Source organism: Balaenoptera acutorostrata, chromosome 4 (assembly GCF_949987535.1).
Source record: "Balaenoptera acutorostrata chromosome 4, mBalAcu1.1, whole genome shotgun sequence".
NCBI lineage: Eukaryota > Metazoa > Chordata > Mammalia > Artiodactyla > Balaenopteridae > Balaenoptera > Balaenoptera acutorostrata.
In genome coordinates, this window is record NC_080067.1 from 147,059,067 (window position 1) to 147,080,282 (window position 21,216).

At 42.5% G+C, this 21,216-nt stretch overlaps 1 protein-coding gene across 1 annotated transcript in view; it reads right to left on the minus strand.

Moving 5' to 3' along the window:
* Positions 1 to 21,216, minus strand: part of DSCAM (DS cell adhesion molecule) — a 742,440-nt gene that overhangs the window by 590,742 nt on the left and 130,482 nt on the right. The window contains 1 exon segment of the mRNA XM_057544948.1: positions 15,127 to 15,273. Within this exon segment, the coding sequence (XP_057400931.1) occupies positions 15,127 to 15,273 (147 nt within the window).

The following is a 21,216-nucleotide window of genomic DNA, read 5'->3' on the forward strand; positions in this document are numbered from 1 at the left end:
AACTTAGAAATTCAGAATTTTAAGGCCATTCCAAAATGATTCATCTTGAGACGTACAGTTTTCAATGAAACGTCTTTTAAATCAATAATTAAAAGCACCCCATTGGTCTTTGCCCATTCTTCAATATAGTAAACCTATTGACTTTAAGTAAGTTATTTCTGTGTGCCTCTATCTCGCCTGTGCCCTTTTTAAATGGGTCATATAAAAAAAATGGCAACTTTAAAAACTACACCTTATGCATATAGTAAATGATTAAATGACAGCAATGAAGGAATTTAAAATCACTTGTGCAAAAACAGCCACACAAAATCTCAGGTTTGAGCCTCCACTTTGCCACTCACTGCCCAGATGACTCTTTCTTCCACCAAGAAATAATTTTCCGATGCAAAATCGCATCCTGTGATAGAGATGGAAGGATGGTCCAGGCAGCATTCCCATCCTCAACCAGGCTCACGAGGGTGAGCTCTCTGGCTAGGTGGCCGCCATTCCTGCTGCCCACCAAGTGACCTTTCAGGGCTCCACCGTCCGGGTCAGAAAGATACTCTGAAGCTCTTCCACACAGAAATTCTACAATTTTTAGATGCAGCATCATAAATTGCTGGACCACACTGATCCCTATTTGAAACAGGCACATGCACACACAACAGCCATACAGAGTTCACACTCTGTGTTTACCAAATGTGTGTGCCCGTGTGGATATCTCCCTTTAGATTAACAAGAAAAGTGATGTCTTAGGAACAATGGCTTGGTTGTGGACCCAGTGCATCAAGAAATGCTATACAATGCCTCTAAATGTCTTGGCATATAAGGATTTTTGTTGACTTATTCAGTGCTATATTTTAACAAATACTGCAGCATAACATTGTAAGGCATTTACAAAAATAAAATCATTTCATGAAAATAAAAGACAGCTTTTGCTTTGGGACTACTAAATACTGGGGATTTGGATATCTCTGTGCAAAAGTCAGCTGTGAAATCCCGGGTTACCTCTGATGCACCTGCTCAGACATTCTTTGCATTGGGTGAAGAGGCTGATTTGAAATTGTACTGTGCAGAGGAAGAAAAAAATTGATAGGAAAGTAAGAGCTCTCCATAAAGCATTAAGAATAATTTGAAAGGAAATAGCACCACCACTTTGATGGAAATGTTGCTCATTCGACATTCATTTAACAAATATCTATTAAGCTCCTACCATGTACCAGGTATCATAATATTATACTTGAGGTCAATGGGAAGGGTCAATTTTAAATAAAACTGAAATTAAGAAAATTATTTTTATCCTAGACAGTTTCATCTATTTTGATTTTTCTTTAGTTGTGCAATATTGTTTCAAAAAACATTAAGCATATTGTCCTCAAATGCAATAAAATGCTCTAAATAGATCAAATGTCCAGAAAGGTAAGTCTAGTTTGTGTCATACCGTATTTTAAAATGTTTTACTTGCTTAAACAAGTTCCTACTCTCGAGTTAAAGCTGTTAAAGTTGTGTGTCATGCAATGTTGACAACTTGTGTTGACTCATGCATTTATGGACTACGGACTGAAAGAAAGTTTTTTTTTTAAAAAACGAAAAATCTCTATCTTTTAGAGAAAGAGAATTGCAATATAGGATCTTGCACAAGTTACTGAAATTCTCTGTGCCTCAGTTTCTTCACCTGCAAAGTGGGCTGATGAGAATAACGACCTATGAGGTTGTTGTGAAGTTGTCAGGCATAACCTGACATACATTGTTAGCTATTTAATAACCCAAATGTGTTGCAAGTGTTTTGATCTAAATCCAAACCCTTCCTGCAAACATATGTTCTGATATATCTGTGATGCTTAAGGCAAAAAATAAGATTATTTCATTCTAGTTTGTTGCTCATTTTACAGCATCCAATATCTGTTTAAGAAAAGTAAACATTTAATAAAAAGTTGTTCATTTTGATAAAATCCAACACAACTATTAGTTCCATAGCATTCTTATGCTCTTACATTGAATTTGCAAGATTTCGGATCGTTTACCCACGACTTCTTCAGGATACCTCGTATTTTAACAACTCTTCTTAAATAGAATTACTTCTGTTCGTACCCCTAACAAGCTCCACACAGCAACTTCTTATTTGTTTTGGACCATGGAGTCCTGACTACCCAGTTTCTGGAGAAGGAACACTTTAGATAGATAGGAGATAAGAATTACAAGAGTAATAATGTCAAAATTTATGTCAAACACTGCTCTAAGCACTTTACATGTATTAATTCATTGGAATGTTTCAACATTGTATTGTTACCATTTTATGACTGAGGAAACAGGCAAAGAAAGACTATGTGATTAGCGCAAGGTCATGGCGTGGCCCGTGGTGGGCCTGGAACGTGGATGTGGTCAGTGGCTTCAGACCCCATCCTTGTACCTTCTGACGAGATAGCCAAGTGCACAGCCAGAGAGCAGAAATTGGCTAAAAAGGAACACCTTGCCTGGCGTTTCTAATCTTTATAAAAATGCTGTGTCCAATTCCACAGAGAGGCAATTAATTGTTGAAACTCCCACAGCTGTGAAATTGAGATCCAAAGCCAGGTCTCTCTGAGTTCAAACTCAAGCCCTCGTGCAGACTTGGCAAAATGGTTGACCCAATTGGGAGACGTTAAGAAGCCTGTATTTCCTTATTTACTCTGTCTGCTTATCAGCATCTCTGAAAAGAACATCTCAACTACGCCCTCCTGCAAAGCAACGTGTGCTGGGGATTTTCAATCTTTATACAGCCCACTTCTGAGCAGTCAATAGTGGGCATCATCACGATATTCCAGAAACTAAAGAGCCTGAAATAGTCTATAAATATTCTCACTACTTCTCCACACATGGACACAGCACAGTCAATGCAACTGTCCAAATATGGCTTAGTTGTAGATGTTTCAGTACTAAGTGATTGTTCATCTAATAAAACTAGAGTTACCTTGGAACTGACTTTGGAATTTGGGGTATTTTGGGGGAAAAAATTAATTGCATGTAAGTTTTCAGACCACTCGTCATTTGGGAAATGTATAGTCGTCCCCCCTTATCCATGGTTTTGCCTTCTCAGGTTTCAGTTACCCACTGTCACCTGAGGTCCAAAAATATTAAGCGGAAAATTCCAGAAATAAATAATTCATCACTTTTAAATCGTGCGCCCGTTCTCAGTAGCATGACGAAGTTTTGCACCATCCCACTCCATCCCACACGGGATATGCATCAGCACGTTGTCTAGCGTACCCACACCAAATAAGCTACTTACCCGCCAGTCACTTAGTAGCCCTCTTGGTTCTAGTAACACCTACTTTACTTAATAATGGCCCCAGTGCCCAAGAATAGTGATGCTGGCAACTAAGATATTCTCTTACTGTGCCTAATTTATCAATTAAACTTTATCATAGGTATGTATGTATGTATACATGGGCAAGAACACAGTATATATAGGATTGGGGACTCTCCATAGTTTCAGACATCCACTGGAGGGCTTGGATTGTATCCCCCATGGATAAGGGTGGGGCACTGTAGTCTGCATTTTTCCATTAATAACTGACCCACTTTCCATAGGGAAGGGAAACACAGGACTCTGAGATGCCAGATAATCCACTGCACCTGAAAATAGTATCATTTATCATAAACGTGAGTGCTCACTGTGTCACCAAATTGCTTCATAACATGTTATGCGGTATTACTGATACATAACCCAGAAAGTTGAGTAGGGAAGCACTGTAACATGTGGAGTTCAGGAATTGCAGAATTAGATTCAGAAAGTGAGTTTACATGCATATTATCTGTGCTAGCCAGCTTGGGCTGCTGTAACAGAGCACCACAGACTCAGGGGCTTAAACAGCACGTATGTATTTCTCACAGTTCTGGAGGCTGGAAGTCTGAGATTAGGGTCCCAGCATGGTTGGGGTCTGGTGAGATGTCTTCCCTTCTTGCTGTGGACTCACATATCTCTCTTCCTCTTACAAGGCCACAGTCCTGTTGGATTAGGGCCCAACCTTTATGATCCCACCTAACCTTAATTACCATCTACAGACCCCATCTCCAGACACATCCACACTGGGGGTTAGACCTTATGCATTAGGGGGGTGGGAGCACAAGTCAGTGCATAGCATGATCTGAAAATACAAGTCAAGCCGTTAGCCTACAGCCCCGGTGTCTTGGCCCTGGACCATCTTGATTCTGTCCCATCCTGGCTCCCAACCCAGTGTGACACAGTGTGAGCTCCACGCAGCTGGAGGAGAGACAGCTGATGGGGAGGCTGCCAGCTGGCGTCCTGACACAGCTGGGGTGGAGTGGGGGACAGCACATGAACAGCCGGTATTGGCACCTCTTGCCACACCGCTAAGGCTTTCTGATTTTTGTTTCCTTCCTTTAAAAACAAAATTTTAAAGATCTCCTCTAATATGCATTGTCTATTATGTGTCAAGCAGGAAATAGAAAGATGTAAAATATGAGAGAGGGTCAAAAAGGAATTGAAAGGATTTGTTAGTGAAGTGGGTTGAATAGCGTTCTCCCAAAATTCATGTCCTTCCTGGAACCTCAGAATGTGACCTTATTTGAAAATAGGGTCATTGCAGATGTAATTAGTCAAGATGAGATCATACTGGAGTAGGGTGGGCCCTTAATCCAACATGACTGGTGTCCTCATAAGAAGAGAAGAGACACAGAGTCACACACAGAGGAGGACAGCCACGTGACAATAGAGAGAGAGATTGGAGTGGTATGTCCACAAGCTAAGGAACACTGAGGATTATTGCAAGCACAGACACATGAGCAATTTTTCCCTTAGAGCCTTCAGAGAGAGCACAGCCTTCCTGAGACCTTGATCTTGGACCTCTGACTTCCAGACCTGCGACAGAATAAATTTCTGTTTTTTCAAGCCACCTAGGTTGTGATTCTTTGGAAACTAATAGTTACTACCTGGGAAAAAAAAGAGTAATGCAAAGGCAAATCCATTCGTGGCTGTGAGAAATGCTTAGCTCTGCGTTAGTTGTCCTCAGTTGGAAATGGCAGGAAGGGAGCAGGCAGTGGGGATTAATCAATCCCGGGAGAGAAGACAGAGCCAATGTCAGGGTCATCAATGCAGAAGTCATGGATGAAGTCTGAGAAAGGGATGAAATGAACAACAGAGAAACTGGAGATTGAGAGGGAGAGGTGGGGAGGACTGAGTTCTGGGGGCTACTCACACTTACGAGCAGGGAAGAAAAGATGTGAACTCAAGGAAAGAGATAATGAAGATATAGACAGGAGGAAGTCACCCAGGCAGTGTAACAGGGCACCCAATGGAGAAGGAAGTCAGAGAGAACTTGCACCAAGAGATGGCCTTGGGATCTGACACTAGGATGCCATGAGTGACCTTGACAAGGTGAGTTTCAGTAAAATGTAAGAGGCATAGCCCAAATCAGTACAGACTAGGAGTAGCAATGAGTATAGACTATTCTTTTAGTAAGTTTTCCAGGGGAAAACAGAATGAATGAAAGCATACAGTAGTATGAAAGCTGGCAAAGGGAAAGTTTTCTTTAAAACTGGGGGAGCTGAGCACCTGTGTCACAAGAAATACAGTAACCACTGAGGAGGTGATGGTGGCAACAGAGGAGAGAATTGACGGAACCAGGTCCTGGAAAAGTCAAGGGGGAATCATGACCACAGCGCTGGCTGGGAGTAGACTGGAAGGAAAGAGGACCATCTCTTCTTGTGAGAGAAAACATGACAAATACAATGTTTGAGGTAGGAGGGGTCATCCGAGAGAGGTGGTTTCAGACTCAGTGAAGTAAAAAGATATTATCTCTTGAACATTAGAGAGTAGACCCACAGTGGGCTGGGAATGAGGGTCTTAAGAACTCCAAGGAAAAGCTTGGGAAAGCCACTTGCAACAACACGAATCAGATCAGCAGAAATATCCAAAGATCTGGAGAGACCGTGAAGGGCAGTTAAAATTAATTGTTGTGAATGGTCAGGGTCCCCAGTCTCCAGCCAGCTCTAGGATGCTAGAAGTTTACGATCCTGCCCCATCTGCCCGGAGTTAAAGCCACGAAGGGCAGACAACTGTGGTGCCTCTGCTTGCTGGCTCTCTGGAGCTCCTGCCACAGACACACATAGTAAGGGACCTTCTTCCACCTGGGCTGGCCTAATGCCTAGGAAGCAGCACCAAGAGCCCCGCATAATTCACGTTCATCCCAGGTCTTGGCCTTGATTTCACACTGACCTCTTATTCTGAGTCAAGAACTGTGTTTGGAAATCTTGAACCCTGCTTTCTTATACCGTGGCATGTCGCCCAAGCAAATTGCAATTCACGACATCTGACTTCAGCTTGATGATAATGATAACATCAACAGCATTATTCACTGTCGTCACTGCCTGGTAATCTGACTTCAGCTTGATGATAATGATAACATCAACAGCGTTATTCACTGTCGTCACTGCCTGGTAATCTGACTTCAGCTTGATGATAATGATAACATCAACAGCGTTATTCACTGTCGTCACTGCCTGGTAATCTGACTTCAGCTTGATGATAATGATAACATCAACAGCGTTATTCACTGTCGTCACTGCCTGGTAATCTGACTTCAGCTTGATGATAATGATAACATCAACAGCGTTATTCACTGTCGTCACTGCCTGGTAATCTGACTTCAGCTTGATGATAATGATAACATCAACAGCGTTATTCACTGTCGTCACTGCCTGGTAATCTGACTTCAGCTTGATGATAATGATAACATCAACAGCGTTATTCACTGTCGTCACTGCCTGGTAATCTGACTTCAGCTTGATGATAATGATAACATCAACAGCATTATTCACTGTCGTCACTGCCTGGTAATATTTTGTGAATGGTCCTGTTATTGTCTTCAACTTCCCTGAGATGAAGTCTCACAGAGGAGCAAGAGACCAGAAAATGCACTGCGGTCCAAATAACGTCTAATTGACTCGGCTTACCATCTATTTCTCATGTCTAGAAAGAACCAGACATTGCAGGTAGAGAGGAGAACAGGTAGGAGATCCCTAACAGCTGAACATAAAATAAAACTGTATTGACATTCAGGTGGAGCTAGGAAAGAATCTGGGTCAGTGTGTTTGGGGATATTAGAGAATTTGGGGTGAGATTTAGGTAAAGGCTGTGAATATATGGATATTACGTGATAAAGTCCTCCAAGTACAGATTGTCTTATTCACTTGATTTTTCCAACGTTTGGTGCTGGGGATATGCAAAAAGTGATGGTTGAATGAGGGGAAAAAATGAGTGAAAATAATGAGGCACCATTAGGAATTCCCTGGCAGCCCAGTAGTTAAGACTCCGTGCTTTTACTACCAAGGGCATGGGTTCAATCCCTGGTCGGGGAACTAAGATCCCACAAGCCCCACCAGCACGGCCAAAATAATAATAATAATAATAATAATAATGAGGCACCATCACTGAAGTTGCGTTGTACAGACAAGAGTTAACACAGTTGGTCTGAGACTGCTACCTTTAGAAAGGCCTGTTGCGAGTTGACCCTTGGCTGGTGTCTGGGAACTGGAATTCTGGGAGGGTTCCTGCCCCCCACAATGGATAAGAGTGGCTCGCTGTGATTAAACTGTATAAACAATACTGTTTACGTGAAGACCTACTTTCCTTCTAGGAGTCTGGAATTTGGGGACATGCCATGCACATGCCTACATGACCAGCCCTCCAGTAAAAACTTTGGGCACCAAGTCTTTAATGAGCTCCCTGGTAGATGGCATTCTGTATTCACCTGTTGTCACTGCTCTGTGCTGGGGTCATAAGCACATCCTCTGTGGGGAAAGAACTCTTGGAAGCTTGCACCGGCTTTCCTCCAGACTTCTCCCCATGTACCTTTCCCCTTTGCTGAGTTGCTCTGTACCCTTTCACACTGTGATAAATCCCAGCATTGCCTACAGTATGATTATATGCAGAATCCTGGGAGTCTTCCCAATGAATGACTGAACCCCTGACACATGCATAACACTAAAATATTATGAGATTAAATCTAAGAAGAAAAAAAAATAATTTGGACAGTGGTTGGCTTAAGAGGTGGAATATTCAGTTTGTAATTTTAATATCCTGCTATTTTATTGTGAGGGGAACCAATGAAACTGACGTTCATCCCATGAGGAAGCTGCGGCAAAAGAAAGAGTCACTTCCCCTGCATTACCCAGCTAATCTGTGTCAGAGCTGCAATTAGAAGCCACATTCTCCTGGTAACACTCGGAGTAGGAAATCAAGGGGCATTTTAGGCTGACCTAACGACCAACACCTTCACAGCAGATAGAGTGTTTTACACACACACACACACACACACACACATGCACGCACACACACACACACACACACACCAGCACTCCAGAGATGCTCCAGGCTAAATTTGCTACCATTCTCTCTTGTTTCCTTTTCTTGTTTAAATATTATGTTAACAGGCCTATTGCTATGGGTCTCTCTCCCTCCCTCAGGAGTTCAAAAGTCAGAAACATATTTTTTTTTGTTTGTTTCAGGCTATAATCTACAATGTACAGTTTCTAATTTTGAGAGTGGGGATTTGCCTTCTTTATGAAGGCTAGTAGTAGGCTCTCTGTTTGCTCTGGGTCTTCCGGGGTCTCATTAGATGGTCATTTTTGAAAAGCCGGGCTCGAGCCCCTCATCAATACGACCTCTAATCTCACTGTCATGTGAGCTTTCTCCAGATCTGTAAACAACCCTGTTTCTAATTACTTCCAGGTGGCAGTAGAATAACATGTAAAAACTAAATTAGCGAGCAACGGACTTAAATGGCAAAATTATCATCAATTAATGGCTTTTAAAAAGAAAGAGAACAGGACTCTCCCTTCCAGTAAACTTCCACATGGAATATATTATTCCACTCCCCAAAATAAACACAGTGAAAATATTACATCTCTCCACCCTTTGAATTCCAGTCTGCTTTATACCTCCTGTGTGAAGAATAATTTCCTGTGTTTGAAATGAGGCTCCTATTTGCTGAAAATCAATATAGATAGATGATAGGTAGATGGACTGATGGATGGATAGATAAGTAGTTAGATAGATAGATAGATAGATAGATAGATAGATAGATAGATAGACAGATAGAAAGGTATTTCTCTTACAGTTTTCATTTGGTCCTATAAATTTATTTTTAGTGAATGTTAAAGAAATGCTTCTTAATTCTGCAACTCTCCAGTACCTTAAAAATCAAAACTGAAGCTTTCAGGTGATTACAGGTCTGCTCCTTACATCATTTTGATGTTGATCTCATTCCTTTTGCTCATAAGCACCTTGAGGGCAGAATCAGGTCTCATCGCCATGGCAACCTGAGCAGCTATGTAGGAGATTGCCTTGAAAATGCCCAGTGACTAGAAGTAAAATTAAAATGCAAGCGCCTTGGAAAGAGGGATCATGGGCTCGCAGAGCTCTGCGTTACACGAACAGAACACAGCAGGCAAATACTGCACCGTCCACCGCAGCATCACACACCCTGCCCCCTACAGCTGTGCTCCTCTCTCCTTCCCAAACAGCACAGATCACATCAAATCTGCTTTTAGTTTAAGTCTGCTGAAACGTGCTTAAGGAAAACCTTGCCTCATATATACAATGTAATTATTTTTCCCATCCTAAAATGCAAAGACTTTCTTAAAAGATCACTTCTTTTATGAAGTGATCTCCCCAGGCAACATCATGAGAAGGGGTGTGTGTTCTTGTAACGTTCGCCCATATGGCTCTCACAGCACTCACACCCCACACAGCACAGTAATCTCTCCCCTGAGCTCCCTAAAAGCAGAAGCCATCTCCACGGGGGCCTGGAGAGGGGGATGCTTCTTAAAGCACAGGCCCTGCCTTATCTATGATGACCAGACCCAAAGACAGCATTCAAAACCCACAACAAACGTTTCATGTGAAGTGCTAGGCTGAGGTCCTTTGATATTTAATGTGGGCAGAAAATTGTTCACTTTACTTGAAATACAGGAAGAAGATAATCATCCTTGGACTTAAACTCATTGATCCTAAGAGATAAAATTCTCCTTGAGTCATCACTAATAGAGGTGTTCAGATGGGAGATATTGAAACAGAAATTTGGGCCAGTGCAAGCGAGGGAGGTAGATCCTCTGAGAATGTTTGCCCTTCCCATTTTCCAAATCCGGTTACCCTTGGGCTGTGTCTTTGATGTTAATGTAGCTAAACCCCCAGTGAGATTGTCAGAATTTTATCCGAGGAAAACAGACACGGAACACTGGGTTCTCTGATTGCTGGCCCCCTTAATCGGGAAGAAATTCACAACAGGCCATTCAGTGAAACCCGGCTATAAAGCTGTTGATATTGTTCTTTTCCAGGATGGTGTCCTACATATCCATCCCCACAACAGCAGAACCTCCCACAGTGCATCCCTACTCAAACTACTACATTTTTAAAAATAATTTATTTTTTTATTCATTTATTTTTGGCTGCGTTGGGTCTTGGTTCCTGCATACAGGCTTTCTCTAGTTGCGGCGAGCGGGGGCTACTCTTCCTTGCGGTGCGCGGGCTTCTCATTGCGGTGGCTTCTCCTGTTGGGGAGCACAGGCTCTAGGCGTGCGGGCTTCAGTAGTTGTGGCACGCGGGCTCAGCAGTTGTGGCACACGGGCTTAGTTGCTCCGTGGCATGTGGGATCTTCCCAGACCAGGGCTCAAACCCGTGTCCCCTGAATTGGCAGGTGGATTCTTAACCACTGCACCACCAGGGAAGCCCCTCAAACTACTACATTTTTATTGGGTTACATTAACATCTGATATTCAAAGGATCTCCTTTTTGCTTAGAGGAAGAGAAGTGATAAGTGTGCTTTAAAAATGCATTCAGGCCTCATCATGCTTGTTTTTCCTGGCTTATTTCAGGAAGGCAGCAAGTCATCATATTAATAGAGGGGCCATCATATTAAGAGAGGACTTTACATGCACGGCGTGTGCCCGTGCCCGAGATATTTGGTCTCCACACATTTACAAGCCTCCTGGCATCCACTGCTGGGGTCTGAGAGTGCAGGTCGACCACGGGGCGCCCTGGGGCCCAGGTAGACCGCAAAACAGAGGGCACAGCGGCATCAGATGCAATGAGCCTTTCCTTCCCGGGGGGAATTATGAGAGTCCTTCCCGTAGGCCTGTCTTAGCTCTGCTGCTAAGACAAAATACCACAGATGGCGGGGCGGGGGGCTTAAACAACAGACGTTTACTTCTGATAGCTCTGGAGGCTGAAGTCAGAGAGCAGGGTGCTAGCATGGTTGGGGTGTGGCGAGAGCCTTCTTTCGGATTTCTGGGTTGCAGACAGCTGCCTTCTCACTCTATCCTCACATGTTGGAGAGAGAGCTCCGTTCTCTTCTTACAAGGACACGAATCCCATCATGGGGGCCACGCCCTCATGACCTCATCGAACCGTAATCACCTCCCAAAGGCCCCACCTCCAAATACCATCCCACTGGGGGTTAGGATGTCAACATGAATTTTGAGGGGATGCAAACATTCAGGCTATACCAAGACCACTGAAGTATTCCTTCCGAAGACTGATCAAAATAAATGAACTCATTTACATTTCTTAACATCAGTGATCTAATGATCTCACATGACAAAGAGGCACAACTTGATTCCTGAGCCTACATCCAGGCCAACTCAAAACCTCCCCGGGAAGAAATCAGGGCACGACCCAACATGCATTAAGCCAGTGATGCCACGGTCAGAATGGCCTGTGACACCACGCTGCTCCCATGGAAACCCAGACAGACCTTGGCTGGTGCGCTCACCCCTGTGAGAATGTAACGCAGTCCCTTACTCTCTCAACCAAGATAACTGGCAAAATTAGTACGCTGTGCCAATAGAAGCCTTTGTGTTTCTTTTTATAGGAATACACACACCTTAAATTTCTTTTCCTTTGAAAAGGAAAGCCTAGACAACAGATACCCATGTACCTTAGCCGACTGCCCAAGAGCCCTGGCCTCGAGCCCCAAGGCTCATCTGCTAAAAGCAGGCCTTTGCTGCTCTGGTCCCCCAGGCTCTGGCCCCATGGGGCTGAGCGGTGGCACCGGAACGTCACCTCGGTGGACAGCCTCGCCTGCACAGGCCGCTGAACCCCCTCTTGACTGCCCCTGGCTCTGAGCTTTCTCAGGGCAGCCCCACCAGCACCTCTCTGGTCCTCCCCCAACCTCACGGCACAAGGGTCCTCACACAGGCCTGTTTCATGGCTGATCTAGGTCCCTGCTTTTCTCCACCTAGAGAATCAGAAATTCAGGAGATGGTCTGTGCAGAGTAGGTGTGCTTTGCTGGGACAAGCTTCCCGGCCAGGGTTACTGCAGACCCAGGTGTGAGGGAGGCGGGCTGACAGCCACTGACAATCTAGCCAAGCGCAACAAGGAGTTTCAGGAGCTCTCAGTTCATTTACAAAGTAGAGATGAATTAACCTTTTACATATAGCATCCAGGATGTCTCTGCTGGACTCAGAGCCAACTCGGGAAACGCCTCTCAGTCCCTGGGACCTCTGTGCTGGGCAGGGCCATCCCCTCCAGTCTAGACGCCCCAGTACTCCCCCTGCCACCGCTCAGTCTTTGGGACGTGTTGGAGGGAGGTCTCAGCCTCCTCCTCAGAGCCTCCCTGCCTCCTATGTGTGGCGACCTGTGCCCTGCCACACTCTGGGCCCTAAAGAGAAATGTAACCCTTCTCCCATCTAAACCACCCCAAACTGGTTTTTATTAAGATTCCTACTCTATTTAACCATTTTGTCATTTCCAGTGGCTTCATCACCTCCTTCCCTGGGCATTTTTGCAACCTCAGAGGATGGGGCTCAGGCACTGGGAACAGGGTCTGACAGTAAGCGACAGTAAGTCCCATTATAAGGTGTGATTCCAGACTTCCTACTTACAGATCATAACACTGCTTTGGGGCCCTGCCCTCAGGTTGAAATACCTGAGTATAAAAATATCTCTTTCTGTATGCGTCTCAACCTCTCTCTCTCTCTCTCTCTCTGCCATGTGCAACATCTGGGGGATAACTTGTGCTTGTTTAAACAGCTTACTTATAAACAACAAAACCTTACTATGGATGTATTCCTTCATGAGGTAAAAGCCTGTACAATATTGGTTTTCTGATACTTTTGTGAAAAAAGAAAAGCCCACAGTCCATGCTGTGTTGTTTTAAAACTTTTGCCAAAGGATAAAGCTCCAACGCACGACTGAGGAGAGGACACGGGGTCAGCGGTTCTCATCGGCCAGATATCAACTGTATGCATGTCAGCACCCCCTCCACTGACCAGACACAAAACTCCTCTCATTTTATTTTAATTAGGTTCCTGTTGGAAGGAGAAAAAAGTCTATTCACATAGATTACAAAAAGGTGAAAACTGAATAAAAGCATACCATTAATTAAAGATGTCTGGGAAACATAAGAATAGATACAGATATATAGATTAGATAGATACAGATATAGATATAGATATATAACCTCATGGTAGATATTTCTATTTCTCATCCATGGTTCCAGTTCTCTCCTTCCAGGCACATGCCCCAGTGAAGTCAGACATGGCCATGTGACTTGCTTCGCCAATTAAATATGAACAGAAATGACATCTGTCACCTCCAAGTAGAAGCACTTACAGGCAGTCTGTCATTCTCCCCTGCTCTCTTCCCCTTCTAGGGCAGACACGGAGGTTGCATATTTGATGGCCCCTGAGTGTGGGAGATTGCAAACGTCGACCCAATTTCTCCCCTTCCCTGAACCCACAAGCCCCTGCTGTGTACTTCTGAGTGCTCCTGACTCTGATTCTGGGCTCAGCCAGACTGACTGTCATCACATCTCTCCATCTGCTATCAAGAAACTAAAATGACCTCTAAAGAAAAGCAAGTAAGACCATTAAACAATCGAAATGAGCAAATAAAATTGTACAGGTGAGTCTCTATTCTGATTATTGCAATCACATTTCAGGTCTTAAGCTTAGTATTTTTTCAACATTCTAAGTTAACAAATTACTATGATTAATTAACATAACAGCAAGGAATTTATTGTTCAGTAAAGTGTGAGGGACTTCAAATTCACTGTGAAGATGATATTAAGGAAAGCCAAAAGCATCTATCACATCCTAGTTCACTGTAATGTGCTGTAAAGACCAACAATTTAATTTTTGATTTGGACTGTGTGATGGTTTAATGATTTTTTTAATGGTCCTCATTGTAATAGTAACCTATCCTGTCTAGCAAATCAATAAGCCAAATAAAAATGCTCTTTCACCATGGGAGTTTAGTTCCAATTTCTTACCTCTGCCAGCTGACACAAAGTTGGTGGTATTCAAGAGTTACAATAAAATGTGTGTGTGTGTGTGTGTGCGTGCACTCACTTGCACACATGTGCATAGGGACATGTAAAGAAAAGCAATCATTTATACCATTATACCACATTCAATGCTCATCATGACTGTTTTCCAAAAGTATCCAACAGGCATTAACCAAAGATGTGCAAAACAGAAAAAGTGAGCCTAGTGTCTGCATGGCCTTTCCAGATAAGTAGCAAGGAGCAAGAACTCAGCTTAAAAACCATGAGAAAAGAAGAGCCACAACTTCTTAGAAGCTAGACTTCAGTGGTACCATTTCTAGACACCAAAAATAAACCAGGAAATTATTTATTTACATATATATACAGATATAAATAGACATATATATATTTCAGTGCTGACTACATATTCCAAATAGAATCTTCAAGAAGAGGCCACATAACTCTGAAGAAATTTGAAAAGGCGAGAACAGCATGAAATCAGGGTTTCCATTTTCCAGATTATAGAGAATATCACGATATCAGCCCTGAGGTCGCTCACAGACACAATAATCCTACTTTCCTCTTCCCAGGAGCAGAAATAAAAACAAAATTTCTTTTTAAAAGTAACATAATGATTATACGCATAGCGCAAGGAACTAATTTCTATCCATCGGTCAATTCACTGGAGAATATCTGAGTCGAGCCACATAAACCAACAGAAAACACTGACATCACATTTAATCACACAGCAGCGTCAACTTTAAGCATACTAATTCTTAATTATGATGCGCATATAGACGGAGACCCAATTCGATACGTACGCAGAACAAGCGGCGAGCAGGTGAGCCCGGCGCCCTGCGCCCGGGAAGCCCACTGTCCTACCTGAGACGAGTGAGACGGTGTCTTTCTCCCATGAGACAACAGTGATGTACGCCTCCACCGAGGAGGGGATAATGCACTTGAAGACCGCAACATTGCCTCTCATGGTTTTCTGGTCCTCCACACGGACTGTATAGGGCTCCCGTAAAACTGGAAGGCAAGAAGAGGACCCCGGTATCACACACAGGCTCATTCCCAGAGGATCCCATCTGAATATACGCATTGTATCTTCCACGTATCAATTGCATCAAATCTATTTATTGGAAAAAAATTTTTAAGAAACTTACATTTCATGTCTTAAAGACGTTCATTCTGTTAACAATAAACTACACTAAGAACTAAAAAGCATGAGTATATCTAAAAGCAGTTAATCTACTCTCTAAACACATCTGGACGTGGGAAGTAGTTTCTTAAACAGAAGTTATGATGATGGGAAACTTCCCTCCATGTCCTCTGAGGACCAAGGAAAAAATTTCAGACTATCAAGGAAAAGAATTAAAAAATCAAGAAAGGCAACCTCTCCTGGGAATCCTCGAAACTATGTGACAATTAAAACGACTCTTCATAAGTAATTTTTATGACAGTGGCAAAGCAGTTTTGCAAAGAATCATTCTGCTTCCTATCACTTAGGGAAGCATGCTGATTAAGGCAGCCTGCCCAGACATTCCCAACACTAGGAGTAGCCCAGAAAGTGCCCAGAGGGGACCTCCACAAGCTAGATGTCGAGGCTAGAGGCAAGGGGTGCAGGGATCCAGTGCCCACCCTGCAAGCCCAACTGCCTGGGTTCAAATCCAGGCCCTACCACTTTACAGTGAGCAAGTTCTCTTGCCACCCATATAATGGGGATTTTGATAAAAATATCTACCAAGTAAGTCAATTTTGATGATTCAATCAGTTATTGTGGCTAAAGCACCCAGAACCATGCCTGCCATGAACAGTTTGGATAAAGCTACCTGGATCCACACCATCTCCTGGTGTGGGGAAGACCTCTGCTTCCAGGATAAGGAGACGTGGGTGTGTCTAATCCAGGTTATGCCTCCCTCTGGCTCTATAAATATGGGCAAAAGACTTATTTCTCCAGTTTTATTTCCTCAAATTTGAAATGAGGGGGTTGGGATAGGAAGATTCAAGGTCTGAATTCTGTAAGTCTATGATTTTTCTAAGATATCCAAAGAGACAACTTATCTTACCATCTAATTAGCTCTCTTAAAAGTTTTAGTCATTTATTGGACAAATATGTGTCAAGAAAACTGGCCATGAAATTAATTTCAAAAGAAATTAATATACCAACAGATATAAGAATGAGTTTCTAAAGGGAAATCTCCTAATAGGCAGACATAAATAATGCTCTAGAAGAAGCACTTTTAAGATTGGTGCTAGCTCTGTGATATGCTAAGTAGTTTAGTATCAGAGTATGCCATTATTAAGAGTATTGATAAGAGGATGGCTCCCAGTACTGAGTTTTAAATATTACTATATAATATTTTCCCAACTTGGAGAATTTTTTCATTCCTATCCCAAACCAGAGAGACTTTCAGAAGTTTAAAAATCTTTTGAGACCCTCATTCCTGCACTCTTTGTGCAATATGATGTGATGGTCCAGGTGGCAGTTCCACATCTGCAGGAGGTCCACTGGGCAATCATTCAGGGTACTCAAGGGCCTGACCCCAGAAACATCACTGTTATACACAGAGGGGGAAACTGACTTTGTACAGAAAAACACCTCGATAAATAGCCCTTTTGAGGGAGTGGAGGTCTACAGTCATAAATTGGAAAGAGGCAACAAAGAGACAGATGAATTAATCAAACTCATCAATGAATGAGAATTTGGTCCTAGTGGGAGAGTAGAAGACAGAAAATAGGAAAAGGAGCAGAGAACAGAAGAGAATAGGGGACTGGACAGCATGGTGAACGGCAACAGAAAGAGCTCACTATCACAGGGATGGGGTCACCCAAGCAGGTGTATGAGTCCAATTTAAGTTTGTGTTTGCTGATGTTTGTTTCTAAGCTATAAAGTCACTTCATCTCCCCAAACCTTCAGTAAACAAATGGCAACAAATGGCAAACAAATGGTGGGGGAATTTTTAATGGAAATCAAGGAAAGGAGCCAAGTTCTATGTCTCAGACAGGAAAGGGCGGGGACAAGAGAAGGTGCCTACAGAGAACGGGAGGTGGGCAAGAAGCTTACCCCCAGCAAGTTGCTTGCTAATGCACTGCGGCGCTGCTAGCCTGGGGCAGAGACAGGCTCCACCACGCTCCACTGTGTACCCACTCCACCCATACCTCTGCCCAGGCCTCCACTGGATGCAGGGTGCCAGTGTTTGCTGGATGGGGCAAGGAGGAGGAGGCTGTGAAGGGCTCAGGGCACCAGGGATCACAGGGGCAGCAGTGGCCATTGGGTGGGGTTAGGGAGGTGGAGGCCCAACGGGGCTTGGGGCACCCAGAGCCTGAGGAAAGGGTGGCTGGGAACCCACCCCAGAGGGTGGCATGAGACAGGACTCTGCAAGAGCTGAGAAACCAAGCCCCCAGAGCCTGTTCCATTCTCCCATCACACTTCACTCACAAAACACAAATGGAAAGATAGAAGCAGGAGATGGCAACAGGAGAGCTTGAAGCCTGAGCGCAGGGCCCTCAGCCTTGTGTGACCACACTGACCCCATCCCATGAAGTCAGTCAGCCCTGATCCCAATCTGCCTATGCAGCAATCAGAGGAAGTGGGAAGATGGGATGGAGAAAGTTTGGAGAACTGGGCATTGCCAAGGAAGGCAGGTCCTTTCCTGATAGGTTGGATTCAGATTGTTCCTAATCCCCTTGATCCTTATGTCTGAAGTGATAAAACATAAACAAATACCCCAGGGTTGGATGCCTTAGGAACACCAGAAGACTTTGGGCAGGTAGGAGGGCTTTATGCCCGATGTCCATCCTATTGGGGAAATGGTTATCTGAGGCACAATGAGACCCTAAGACACAACATCACTTTTATAGAAACTGTGGTTTTTTTTTTTTTTTTGCTCTTTTATTTTGTAGCTGATTACTTAACTTGGGAGATCCTTTAAATATTCAGTTACATCTTGAACACACCCTCATGTCAAGGACTGCTCAGGGACTAAGGAAATCCTCACATTTTATGGAATAATTAACTGAAGAAAGAAAGAAAATTCACATGGCAGAACACCTGGAAGAAAACAGGCAAAAACTGAAGTGCATGGTCCTGAAAATGACTGAAGGTAACAGGAGTTCAGGGAAGGAGGGAAGCTGGGTGCCTTAAGCTGGCCCTGAAGGACCAGAAGGACTGAGGAGGCAGAGAGGAAACAGGGAGAAGAGCAAAGTGGAAGTGAGCACAAAATATTCCAGAGACTGAGACACTGGCCCAGTGCTGTTTAGCTAACCCAGCCTCCCGACCACAGCCGCTGTGAACAGCCAGCAACAGGCTCACAGAGGCCTCTATTTCCTTCATCTGAGGATGGAAATAACATCTACTTCCCACGGTTGAGCAGTTAACATAGAGGATGTCTCTAGAGGACCTGGCACAATGTCTAGCACATAACCTGTTTATTGAGTCTCTCTGACTGCTGGCCAGAGAAGCCTACCTGAGCTACCGTGAGCTGAAGACACTACAAGCTCTGGAACCAGCAAGAGGGCCTTGGGAAGGGTACTGCAGCCTGTGTCCCTTTGATTCTGGCCTCATCCTTCTCTTTCCCCACAGATAGGCTTCCTCTGCTTTTCTTGGCCACAGGGAAGATGGAAGGTGTCTGGTCCACAGTTCCCAAAATCTCTCTCTCAAGATTTCAGCTTCAATTTCAGAGGACACAGGAACTGATAGACTAGCTTGGTTAACTGCCCTCCATCAGTTCAATCACCTGTGACCAGGGACTCAAGACCATTCTGCATTATGTGGATGCAAGAGAAAATTAAGGGGGTTAGTGTGGCCTGGGTAGAGAGGTATATAGATGCCCACCATATGTGCAGCTATTATTAGCTACTGTTATTATATGAACATCAAGACAACTCTAGTAGGTCAGACACATGCTATCACTGGCTTTTTCTTAAACCAACTTTATAAGATATAATTGACATTCAATAAACTGCACATATTTACTGATGTTTTAACACATGTACATACCCATGAAGTCACCACCATAACCAAGATAAAAACAGATCCATCATCCAAAAGCTTACTTATTCTCCTATGGAATCCCTCCTTCCCATCCTCTTTATAGGCAACCATGGATGTGCTTTCCATCATTATAGATTAGTCTGCATGTTTTAGAGTTTATATAAATGGATCATATAAGACTTACCTGGCTTCTTCTATTCAGTATAACTATTTTGAGATGCCTCCCTGCTATTGTCTTATCAATAATCCATTCCTTTTCATCCCCTTGTGTGGATAAGTAGCAATTTATCCATTTATCTGATGATGGAATTCTTTCACCCACTTTTGGCCATTACAAATAAAGCTGCTATGAACATTCATGTAAGACTCTTTGTGTGGACATATGCTTTGGGTAAGTACCTAAGTATAGAATGGATGGAATATATGGTAGGTGTTTGTCTTTTCAAGAAACTAACTGTCCAAAGAGGCTGTACCATTTATATTCCCACCGGAAGTTTATGAGAGTCCCAGGTGCTACATATTCTCACTAACACTTGGTCGGTCATTGTCTTAAATTTTAAATATGCAGAGGAATCTATATCATTGCGGTTTTAATTTTCATTTCCTTCCAAGATTAATGATGCTAAGCATCTTTCATGTGCTCACTAGTCATTGCATATCTTTTTTGTTGCTCTACCTCTCCAAATTGCTAACCCATTTTTTAAAATAGGGGTGTTTGCTTTCTTATGATCGAGTATTCAGATTTCATTACATTTCTGGATAAAAGCCCTTTAACAGATATATGACTTGGAAGTATTTTCTCCCAGGCAGTGGCCTGCCTTTCTATTCTCCTAACAGTATCTTTAAATGAGCAGAAGTTTTTAATCTTGATAAAATTCAATATAACAACTTGTTTTTTATGGATTTAACTTTTGGTGTCATATCTAAGAATCCTTTAAATAACTCAAGGTTGCAAAAATTTTCTCCCATTTTTTTCTTTAAAAGTTTATTGATTTATATTTAGATCTATGATCCATTTTGAGTTAATTTTTGTATACAGGGCGAAGTGTGGACTGAAGCTTTTTTGTTTTTTTGCACATGGATATAAACTTTTTCCAGCATCACTCGTCAAAATAACTTTCTTTTTTCACTCAATTCCCTTTGCACCTTTGTCAAATTTCAGGTGTCCATGTATGGATGGATCAATTTCTGGATTCTATTACTTATGTTTATAATACTTATCTTTATAATAAGTCTTAAAGTCAAATGATTTATTGACATCCCCATGTTTTTAATATTCTATTATAATTTAAATATCTGTATAATTTTGACTACTATAGAATATTGATGATTATACATATATTATACATATATATTGATTATATTGATTATATCTGTAGAATAGTAATGTAACCTCTCTCATTCTTGACATTGATAATCTGTCTTCTCTCTTATTTTACTCTTCAGTCTGGCCAGCTTACCAATTTTATTGATGTTTTTCAAAGAAACAGCTTTTGGCTTCATAGATTTCCACTCTAATCTTTATTATTTCCTTTCTGCTTATATTGGTTTTAATTTGCTCTTTTTTCTGGAGTTAAGACCACTTGAGATCTCTATTTGAGACCATTTTTCATTCCCAATGTAAGTTTTTAGAACTATACATTTCTCCCCCTAAGCATTGCTTTAGTGGCATTCCCAAAATTATTAGATGTTGTACTTTCATTTTTATTCAGCTCAAAATACTTTCTCATTTACCTTCTGTTTTTTCTTTGACACAAATTATTTAGAAGTGTGTTATTTGGTATCCAAATATTTGGGGATTTCCCAGAGATCTTATTGTTAGTGATTCTAATTTAATTCTATTGTAGTCAAAGAACATACTTCATATGACTTATTTTTTTTAAATTCGTCCAACACTTGTTTCATTCATAATATGATTTATTTTAGTAAACATCTGTGCTTTCTTGAAGAGAATATATATTGTGCTATCACTAGAT